Below are 11792 nucleotides of genomic sequence, written 5' to 3' on the forward strand. Positions count from 1 at the left end.
TGTGCAATCCCTCTTTTCTTCCAGCCCGCCTCCACCCAGGAGCGCTCAAACCTTTGGGAATCCCCAGTTTCTGATTAAAAAAAAGGAGGGCGGGTTGCTTTTCAAGTATAATTTATCTGTATTAGATATTGCAATGTGCTCTGACACACTTTTATCTGACTTTGTCCCAAGTCCTATCTAGTAAGAGTCAAACGTCATGGTTGGTTGTATAATTGTATTGCCTATAGGCTTAAATATAGGCTATAGACGTGTAGGCCTATTGACAGTGTCCACACATCTTCATGTTTACCCAGTGTGTTTGAGAGAAAATAAAATGCAGTGAATTAGGGACTATGGAAAGAGGAAGTCCAGCTAAGAAGAGGAAGAGAAAGAAGAAAAAAGGGAGACTTTGATCAAGAATTGAACCTGCTTCTACCTTTTTATAACTTGATGAGCAGCACAGTTTTGAAGGTTGATGACAGGAGATATCTCTGTATCTGGAACGTTCACACACACAGAGACACACACTCTCACGCACACACAGAGGCAAACACAGATAGGTATATCAGAGAAATCCAACGATTGCATGTGTGTGTGTGTGTGTGTGTGTGTGTGTGTGTGTGTGTGTGTGTGTGTGTGTGTGTGTGTGTGTGTGTGTGTGTGTGTGTGTGTGTGTGTCTGTGTGTGTGTGTGTGCATATAACAATACCAATCTTTTTAGGTTATCTTGAGCACACACCTCTGACCTTATTATCTGAAACTGTAAGTGTCTATTTTTTCTCCTCTGAATAAGATTTTCAGAGGCTCAATGAACCTGAACTCTCCCATTTGTTAGTCTGTAATGGCTTGTTTTTGTTTTCTAATTGCATTTTCTCAAAAGCCCACATTGTTCCACTTACATTAAAATGTACATTTCATTTAAATGAAACAACTATCCTCTTAAATCGAATGTGAAATTTGCTTAGTACATTTCACATAGTGAAGTGTGGATGTCTTATAAAAGACTTTATGACATGTCAAAGCAGGATAAGCACAAATGCATTACCCTGATATATGGTACAGGATGGTTTATCAGTGTGGTTTCTTTGAGTCACGGCTAATGTCATTAGTCCTACCTGTGCTTTCCCTGCTGACATGTCTACTGTGAAAAATCTATCATACAGCTTTTCATTCAGTAAATGAACGCAAAACATTAACAGAACCACATGTATTTGAAGTACGACAACTTTTAACTACCCACCATAACTTTTAACAGATTTAAGTGAGGACACTGATGAGAAGAAACATCAGGAGCCAACTGGTATTTTTGTGGATCCTGCCCCCTTATGTCAGGAAAGGTTCATTACATGTTAAGTAGTCATTTAATATGATTATACAGCTGTTACTGATGATAATGATAACAGTACTGATCACTGTTAGTTCTACTTCTCATGATATATAACATCAGTAAAATAAATCCTGTTATTTGTATATAATAGCTCTTTAAAAAAAATGTGTCTAGCGTATATTGTACAGGTGTTAGTACTTTATAAAAATGAGTGCTTGAACTGAATGTAGAGTTTTAAAAAGTGGTACAAAAACGCCAGAAAACCTTGACAGATTTTAATTCTACTCTGCAACAAAGATCTACTGTGTTCGTGTTCAGCCTTTTCACACTTCACTTAGCTTAGTGCTCAACTGAAGAATTACTAACTGCAAGACAGAGTGAGGTTTATAACACAATCTGCATGCAGTTAGGCCACTACAGCAGGCACAAGCATTTGTTGTGCAAGACATGTGTTATATTGTGACACAGAGCAAAACAGCTGTTCTGCATGAATGCACAATACCTCACAAATGTGTGTTGTTTACAAATAAAGGGGAAGTAAACAAAGACCCTGTGTGCAATGCTCACAGAGACAAATAACCTACACGCACATGTACATACACACATGCATAAACCGCACAATGACAACAATCCACTCAGCCAGGTACTATTCTGAGCACTACTGTCAACAGCTACCTGACTCAGTCGTTCTTTGGCAATAGTCTAGTTTGTACCATTGTCACCTTTTGAGTCATTAGTGGAGGCGGGTTACACCATGGGCTTTAGGTACAATGATGTAAGTACAGACAACACCTCTACACAGTTTGCGTCTGTTCCACAAGTTTCACTCACATTTGAAACATAAATCAGTTTCTGAGAGAGAAACTGGTTTACAGAAGCCCGAAAGCACAAACATGTATTATTTTCTCAGAAGAAACACAACCATTACATGTTATTTAATCAAGACAACAGACAAAAGTCTATGAATTCATAAAGAATTTATTACTGAATCATAATATACTAAATAGAATCCCTCACTATGCAGAAATATATACATCTTGTAGAATATGTTGATGTAACACGTAACAGAAATAGTAAAATAAATACCATTAAAGCATAGTTATAAAACTCTAAAAACAGCTTTAGTAGGTTTGTAAGGCTTATATGGTCCTGCAACGAATGAATAGAACATTTATTTAACCATCTGATAGAAATACAACACATTGTGCTTACACTACCAGTGTTCAAGTAAATTAAACTAACATTTATTTATATATTGAGAAATACAATTCAGTGTCAAAGCAAATCAAACAATAGGAGCACAAAATGAAGCACAGTGCTTTTAATCAGAATACCCCTCACTACAGTATGAAGCAGGGATCACATATCATATATAGAAATTAAAACACAGTGGGCATATTCTGTTTATATTTCTTATCTAAACAGATATTAATGAAACTTTTGTACATTGACCCCAAATCAATCATCCAATATTCGACTCTTAAAAAACAATGGATTGGTGTATAATTATGTTAGTCTTTTTAAATTAAAATAATGAATTGATATTGACATCATAAAGTAATACAAGTGCAACCCAATCAGAATAATCCCCTCACTTTGAATATTTCAAAGTGAAGGGATTATTCTGCTCTTGTTGAATAAGGCTGGTGCAGTTAAATGCAATTTCCAAATAGAGCAAATCACATGGACATAATGATAAATTAAACTGAGGTCAATCTATAAGAGAGTGTTTTCTCTAGCATAAAAGGAGAGCTTTTCTTTTTTAAGTTTTACATATGAAACTATGTGTCATGCCATATAGGGCTGTTGTACATCTAAATATTCCCCTTGGAATCAATTTGACTTCATAAAGAAGATAATAAAGGAAGCACAAATATTTCACTGTCAAATAAGTGTCACATCAGACCCCCATTAACAAAATATTGATGTGTAAACTCAGAGTTCAGTTATTTGTGATGTACAGTATACTGTATTAACGGAAGAACTATAATTGGAGGCAAGTCTGAGGATGCAGCTGTGCTGACAAGAGAACAGAAACAGTGGTGTGTGAGAAATAGTAGGAATTAATTTTAGGATGTCATGTAGCAGTCTAGCAGCTCTAATTGCCTTTTATTTCCAGTTGTATTGCTTCCAATTAAACATGCAACTGCAGTTGCACTGTGACAGTCACGATAGCGAGAAATTCCTCGCTAAAAGCTACAAATACAGAACTGTAACACAATGATAGACTAGAGGCCCCATCCCTTGATATAAGGAAGGTTTTGGGGTTCCTACACACAATAACACATCAAGATTACCTCTTATTCAAACTGCAACTAAGTACAGCGACACACAAGGCAACCTTTTAGTGTCAAATGACAAAAGACAACATTGCTTTTAGCACAAGATCGATTCTATTTTTGCTTTGAAAAACTATTTTTAAGTCTCACTTATAATTTTGTTTTTTCTGAGAGTTTTACTCATCCACATCGCCCAAAAATCTGTTTCCAGACAAACTGGTCCTTGTAGGATAGTCATAAGGCGAGCACAGACATTCTCAACTTGGCACAGGAATTACAGATAGCTGTTTGTCTAGTCAATGAAGCTATCACAAAAACAATGATACTATGTGTAAAACTGAGGGATGTATGGTATATGATGTGTCTGTCCATATTAAATAAACCAACACTGTTATGATGTAGTTTCACCTCTCATCTTTCCTTTCTGGGTCCTTGAGTTAATTGAAGTTCTTGAAGACATCCTTGAGTGCAGCTGTTTAGGGGAATCATTTCACGTGTTGAATGTTTGTGGCAGCAGGCTACTGATACTTTCTCGACCCTCCAGTAAAGACGAAGTGCAATACTTAAGAGCATCATAGAAAAGATATTTTTAGATTCTTGTGAACACTAATTAGATGCTTTAGCTCTAAAATGACATCCAGTGTTAGGTTAGCCGACATGAGAGAGCCGACTCCTCCTGAGATGGTAAATAAATCAGTGTAGTCATCAGAGGATAAGATTCATGTCTTATGTGCTTCTTTTTTTTTTAGACTTTTAAAGCATTTTAAAAGACATTTATTATTGAATCGACTTGTTTTTCAGAAGCACAAAGCTTCACATTTATGTTGATATGTACAATCACACCTTACAGCTGCCCAGTAGCTACAAGCTGCTGGTTTCTGAGCAGCTTTACTAAGGGAAGCTGGAGGTTCCTTCTTTAAGGCACTTCAAGTTATAGTTGAGAAATGATAAAGCTTACAGCATATATCAGATCCATGTATTGGATAATAAAATACATGAGCTTATCATAGATTGATATATCAAGGGAAAAATGCAATTATGAAAGAAAGATCAGTGTGGAATAAATTCTTCATGGATTAGTTAAGAATTTAAATATGGGCATTAGAAGTAGTTAGGCGGGAGATCCCTGAGAGAATCCTACAGCATGACCCTGTTTTTGAATTAATTTTAGAAGTGTGATTTCTAGTTTTATTAATATGTTAGCTGACAATATCTTTATAATATATGCTTTATATTTGCTAAAAAAAACTTCAATGAATCTGATGTCTGAAGTGCTAATACTTCTTATTTGGTTTGCATCGTATATATCTTGTCTTAATGCAGATGACAAAGTGATTGTAGCTGTATTCTAAGCACCACAGCTATAGGAAATATTTTTTGCAGATACTTCTTTGATAGTGCCTATTACATACAATGAAACATACGGTCACAACAGTATAGTATAGTAAAGTATATGCAAGCCATGTACTTTTATAGTATACTATGATCGCTGAGTTATTTGACACAGTCTGAATGGTCCCAATGCAATATAACTCTTTCTTTGGCTATTTCATTCAAGGTTAAAGCAGAGGGAAAATGGATCTGAGGATATCATTTATTAAACTGCTTCGTTAGAGTGAAATTATGCATTCACCCCATTTAGGCAGTGTACATTTTATCAAAGGGTAAACAGGATATGTTAGCTAGTTAGAATTAGCTACACAGGCTCCAGGGGAGCAGCAAGAGATTTGGGGTAGCAAGGTTCAACTGCTGTTCTCATAACAATTGCATAACAATAAATTATGCATGTTGATTCTCAAGAATCAATATGAATAGATATAACGACTGCACTTAAAAACTATCACAAGCTCATAACTGGCCCCTATTAGATTATCCCTCTATATTTCTGTTTTACTTCACCAAAGAACGTAAACCTCCTCACAGGTTTGCATGTAAATAACAAGTAAAATACAGAATGAATCAAGCACATATGATAGTGAAAAAAGAATAAATAGTAATACTAAAGTATTCTAAGTTTCTCCTCCTGCTCAGCCCTTGTGAGTGTTGGTGTACCACTTCCTAAGTGCTACTCCACTGGTGCTCACCACCACGCACAGCGCCCCTCCAAGGCTCCACCAGGTCGGTGCACGGTTAAAGAAAACAAACTGGTAGAAGAAAGCCAGCACCACATCCACAGTCCTCATCAGGGCCACGAGTCCAGCCTTCTCAATCTGCAGGGCTTTCGTGAGGAAGGTCTGGCCAGCAATACCTAGGACTGCGATCAACATCAGCTTCCAGCGATCGCAGCCACAGTATGGGATTTTCCATTCCCCAAGGACGGAAACAGTGATGACGCACTCAATGAAACCGATGACAGCATAGTACCAGACTGAGAGGTAGTAATGGACACTTTTCCCCATCTTGCGAAGGACAACAAATGTAAAAGCTGCCGCAAGTGCTCCTAAGAATTAAAAAAAAAAAAAAAGGAGATCAAATGAATGCACCAATCAGCAGAATAATCAACAAATTGAAAGCACAAGTACAACATATTTTCAAATCTACTGCTTCACAGCTACGTCATGTATCTGTCATAGAAATTATAGAATTATTTAAGTTAATTAACAACAAATTGACTGAAACTTGTTAGGACTATATCTCCCAAAATTAAGAGATGCACGAAATTAACTTTTCCTCCATTTTTCTCTGTAGGGAAAATGGCATTCCATCCTGTGAATGCCAAAATGCTACTTGTTGTGTATTGTAGAGGTCAACACATTAGAGGTCAATGTTTAATTTTGATGAACCTGGTGAACATATTGTCCTTGTAATGTCCTTTAACTGTGCAATGTTGCTCTTGCACATTTGTTGTCAAAACAGGGTTATTCACAAACGAGTGTTGGAAGGATTACAACGCTAATCACCAGCCAGATCCATGAGTTGCGGTAATGTGATTTAAAATCTAATGAATAAAACTGCAGCTTAGGGACAAGGGTTCAATTCAGTTGGGTGATTGAATTAAAAAAATTAACATTGTCTGCAGATGGGAAGCCAGTGAGGGATCATGACTATGCCATTGAACTAGCAACTCCAGCAGACCAGCTCCAAATGCAAGTGGCTAAAATAAGACTTCTAGCAGAGTGGCTAATGTCCCTCTTTGATATTGTAAAGAGCCCACATGGGGAGTAGCTAATGGAGGCAGGCTACAACAAGACTTGTAAGCTTCCTGTAACTGATACATTATGGTCTAAAAAATACAACATATATCATCTTCAGAGTCATCCTCTGACCTGCAAAGGCAGCAATAGTCCCCTTGATGTGATTAGTGTAGTTGCCCTCAATGCCACCGACATGCTCGCCAAAGAGGAATGGTGGTCGGGCGATGAGGATGACTCCAGAGAGGGTAAATACAGTGAAGACACAGTCCCAGATTGTACATCTCTCCTTCAGGAAAATCCAGGCCAGAAGCGAGGTAAAGACTGGGTTACTGAGGGGTCAATGGACAATGAAAGAACAGGTTTAAAAGAAAGACATCAATATAGGTACAATGAAATAAATAAAGAATAGAGGGAAGTCGAGAGAAAACAGTGAGGAATGATGATTGTTGTCTTAAAGAATTACTGACAAAGAACATGGGAGAGAGATAATCAAAGGTAACGAGAAAAATGTTGGAGGAGGGAGATGAAAGAATGAGCATGAGAGGCAGATTAATGGTTTGCAGTGTTAGTATAATCTGTATGGATCCACAATCGATTAAATTCCTACTACTCTCACCTGAACATAATGACAGTGGCATCTGCTAGCGGCATCTGCTGAACGGCATAGTAGAGCAGGATCATGGCATTGGAACCAATGAAACCCCGCAGCACCAGATATATACGTTTATCTCTGGGACCAAGGAAACCTGTCCTGGAGGAGCAGAGATATGAGGATGATGGATGAATGGATGGATGGATGATTAGACTGACAATGTGCTTTCTAGAAAGAGAGATGACAAATGCATGTGTAGATGGATGGATGCATGCATGCATGCATGGGTGGGGCTGAAAAAGGAGGAGCGGAGACACATTTGTTGGTGGTAGATTCATGTAAAAAAAAAAAAGAAAAGAGGAAGGTAAATGATGATGGACAAATGGACAGATGGATGGACAGGTTGGTGAATGGATAGAAGTACAGGTGGTAGTCTTTTGGTATAATCTCAATTTTTTGCCATTCTGAATCACTCCTCTATTCAAAACCAATTCTCGATCCAGTAATAAAACCATAACCTTATCAACAGACAAGAGTGGGCTTTTTTGAGGATATTTGTCTCTGCACTTTAAGATAAGTTTGATCTCCCAATACTTAGAGAATCACAACAAGGTGGTGAAATAAATGGTCAGAGAGAAAAAAGTAATTATTGTCTTTCTCTTCCTTACATTATTATACTCTCTTTTAGTACTTCAGTTATTTGGATTATTTGTGTTTTACTTTTGTTGGTTGGGGTGTCCTATGGTGATGTAATAGATTAACATGGCTAATTTGATTTTGAACTGGGTCGTACTGTTTTCTGAATAAAGTTCATGGGGAAATACTAGACGTCATTTTCAAAACATGCAAGTGTCTTGGTTACAACTTCACATTACATATTTTACAGTATTCCATTGAAAAAGTGTTTTATTTAAGGAATTTAGTTTCATTGCACTTGAGTAAGGATTTTAACAGCATTGTCATGTAAAAATGGCTATTGCTAATTTGTACATCCATTCGGATATGTACCTAAATGTAATTTGTGAGCATATAAAAAATATAAAACTTTTTGGAAAATAAAAAACAGAATTAAAGACATCTTCCCATCAATATGGGAAGTTAATGTTCAAAATGAGGACAGAGGATGATAATAAATTTCTCTCACAATATTTTGACGACCTAAACTCGCAGGGGGGATCTTTTGTCTCCCCTGTCTGGCAGCGAGAGTAATTACAAAAACATTGACGACATGTGCTTCATGACGTATGCCGCCTGGCTGGTCTCATCTAGCTAATGGTTCCTCATATCTTCGAAAACATTGGAGCAAATTTGGAAATTGGCATTATTTCAATAAACTGACCACATATTGGATATCTAAATGGTTATTTTTGGAAAAAAATGATTACATGCATGCCAGGTAAGCCTTGTGTCCTGTCAGAATGTCTAACATGATGTAATTTCCCCGGCAAATCTCAGGGAAAACCAATCTTTGCTGGTTGACATGAAATGCATCACTACTGGTGTGCCTGCGTGGGAATGTCACACCAGACACCAGATTTAAGAACTCTGTTTATTGTGAAAAACAGAGAGATTTATCTGGTGGTTAAAGGCTTATTCAGCATTGTGTAGATTCATTTACCAGGACTTGAATGTAACAGAAGTTCATTTATATGAAAAAGTCCTGCACTCCAGCCTTAAATTTGTTTATATCAACGTGTGCGTTAAGCCAGAATACTTGCCCGTGAAGTGGGTGGTAAGGCATGAGCACAAATACAGGAATCCACAAAGGTAAATTACTGGATAGGATATGCACCTAATCACCTCAAAACATGTAAATTGCTGGTTTGACATACATACTGCTTGGGAGTGTAAACATAGCTCTCATAATTGCATATACAGAATTTGTAAATCTTCCAGTTGGTATTCAAGTTAAACTGTCTAACGGTGGGAAATGACATGCTTGAGTTTCTAAATCATGCTTACTTGTGGTAGATGAGTAACGGCATAGTAAAGAGCATCTGGAAGAAGCAGCGTATGGCGCTGATCTCTATGGCATGGATTCCCTCGATGGTTTTTACCAAGAGAGCAATGATGGAGAAGAAAACTGTGGACAAGAAAGCATAGAACAAACCAAGACCTGGACATTTCTTTGGTTTCTCTGGGCCTGTGGAGAGAAAAAACAAAGAACAAATAAAGGCAGAGAGTGAACAAAAACACATGATTGAGTGTGGAGAAATAAAAAAAAGGTAGATATGAGAGAAGAAAAAGAGAGAAAGGGGCCCTACAGGAGGGGCACCATATTTACTATAGTCTATATTTCATTTAAGTCATGTTGATACAGAAACTGCAGAGTGCAGTGAAACCAAGAGTATGTTATTGAACTCCATGCGGCCTGGGTAAAAATTCAGCTGAAAAAAACCACAAACAAAAGATCTGCACAAGACAGAGGTGTAGTGTTTGCAAACCCTGCCTGCAGAGCAATAAACTGATATGCCTGCTGAGATTACATTTCAACCTGAGGTGACCCAGACATCTTTCTTTTGCCCACGATGTAGTGTCTGCCTGCCATACCATACTTCTCACTTTAACCTTGCACCAAGCAGAAGACATCCTCTAGTTATCATATTAGAGTAGTGCTATCAGTTCTGTTTGTGTTTTCTCCTGTTCTGTTTTTTTTTCATTTAGTGGGTAAGATTATTACAGTGTACATTCATACATTAGAGTTACAGCACACTCACTTCTACACTTCTACTACAATTTGCTTGCAATCACTGACTTGGACAATAGGATTTTGTGTAACATTATATATCACCACCATATAATTCCACTGAAATAAATAATAATGAATTACTGTTCAATTGCAATTTTAATCCACAGAAAATGTACAATCTCTCGATGAACTATTCACAGGTCATTTTAGGTAACAAACTGAAGTGGAGAAATATAACTGACATTACGATTATAGATAAAAGAGAGAGAGATCAAAACAGAACCTAACATGATTTTTTGGAGTGAGACTACTTATACACAGTCAAGATGTGTATAGACATGTTAACTACATAGGGGATTTATGCAATAGTACAATGCAATACTCATTGTCATTCTACACCAGGTATAAAGGGTAAATTATGCTATACTGATGTGCAGGTGCACTGACTGTATTTCTCAGTCACTTCCTTGTAAGATTTCAAAATGAAACCAAATCTTATCTCTTCCTCGTGGTAGAAGGTGAGGACAATTTCACACCTTGTTTTTGTTAACAGACACTAATATTAAGCAAGAGAATATCCAACACATAATGTGCACATCAACACAGTAGGCTTATCAATAGAAATGTTTTGATTAAGCCTCATAACGCTCTTATTTATAGATGATAGTGGCCTTACTCATGTAGTGTAAAAGTGCACAGTCATTAAGTCTCTCAAGGGTTAAGCTGGCTTATCAAACACTAAGCTATAGGCCTACATTTAGCAAAAGAGATGTTGATATGGCATTACATTATAGGCATATTATACATAAAGATTAAAAGGAGGAGATATCATATTAACTATTATTGGTAATTAAGGTAATAAAGAGATATGGAATTTGACAAGGCCAACCACAAGAAATACAAATATTGTATTCTATGAACAATAATAATCAAGGATCTTTACTACAAAGAAAGAAGACAGGTTATTTTATAATGATGATGTAGAGATGATGTGGTCATTTGGGACCAATAGTGACGTAAAGCATATTCTGACATTATGTAAGTCTAATTAAAACCAGGAAGCGCGTGTAAACCGTATAAAATGTGTTATTTAAACTGACTGTGACTGTGATTTCCCTCCTTATAGGCTATTACCCTACACGTGACATCAGCATTATTACTGATACATGACGTTACACAGTTGTATAACGTGAGCAGGAAGTCATTGATTTCTGATTCACCGGCTGCTGCTTATCACTTTACTTTTTTTTTGCATCTTCTTCTCATCACAAAGTTCGTTAATAAACAACACTGATGTGAAGATGAGGCAGCTTTAATTACATGCCGTTTAACTGTGTGTTAAGTGCGTGCTTTCTTCTACCTTCACGGGTTGCCGGGTCGTTTCTAACGCAAAACGCCGGCGGGCACAGCGTTTTCTTCTCGCTGCCTTCCGGTGAATCTTCACTGCCTGTCGCTTCCTCTTTCTCCTCGGCATCATCCTCACAGTCACTGGTGGACACGCGGCGAGGGTTACTTCGCAAGTAAATCCTCTCCGCTGTCTGCTCATCCTCGACACACTCGTCGAGGTCGCCGCTGTTCTCGCCATGGCTGTCAACTTTGTGAAACACGACCGTCACGTCGTCCGGTACGGTTAAAGCCCGCTCGTGTGTCCAGTGGTTACAGTCACCCATGGTAAGATGTGGCGGCTGGGTGGCAGCATGCCTTGGACACAGTACTGTCCGCCTCCGGTGCCCTGAGTGACTGAGAAGACAAGGTTAATGACTAACCTTGGCAGCAGCATACAAACTCCTATG

At 37.7% G+C, this 11792-nt stretch overlaps 1 protein-coding gene across 1 annotated transcript; it reads right to left on the reverse strand.

Moving 5' to 3' along the window:
- Nucleotides 1-4889: 4889 nt before the first annotated feature.
- slc35g1 (solute carrier family 35 member G1) lies at nucleotides 4890-11790 on the reverse strand. The gene is made up of 5 exons (XM_062442526.1): nucleotides 11360-11790; nucleotides 9273-9453; nucleotides 7335-7469; nucleotides 6851-7047; nucleotides 4890-6024 (listed from the first exon to the last, which is right to left on the reverse strand). Exons 1-5 carry the CDS (start codon nucleotides 11667-11669, stop codon nucleotides 5612-5614), a joined length of 1236 nt encoding a protein of 411 aa, XP_062298510.1. The 5' UTR covers nucleotides 11670-11790; the 3' UTR covers nucleotides 4890-5611.
- Between the last annotated feature and the right edge of the window lie 2 nt (nucleotides 11791-11792).

The sequence above is a fragment of the Scomber scombrus genome, chromosome 21, assembly GCF_963691925.1.
Source record: "Scomber scombrus chromosome 21, fScoSco1.1, whole genome shotgun sequence".
Lineage (NCBI taxonomy): Eukaryota > Metazoa > Chordata > Actinopteri > Scombriformes > Scombridae > Scomber > Scomber scombrus.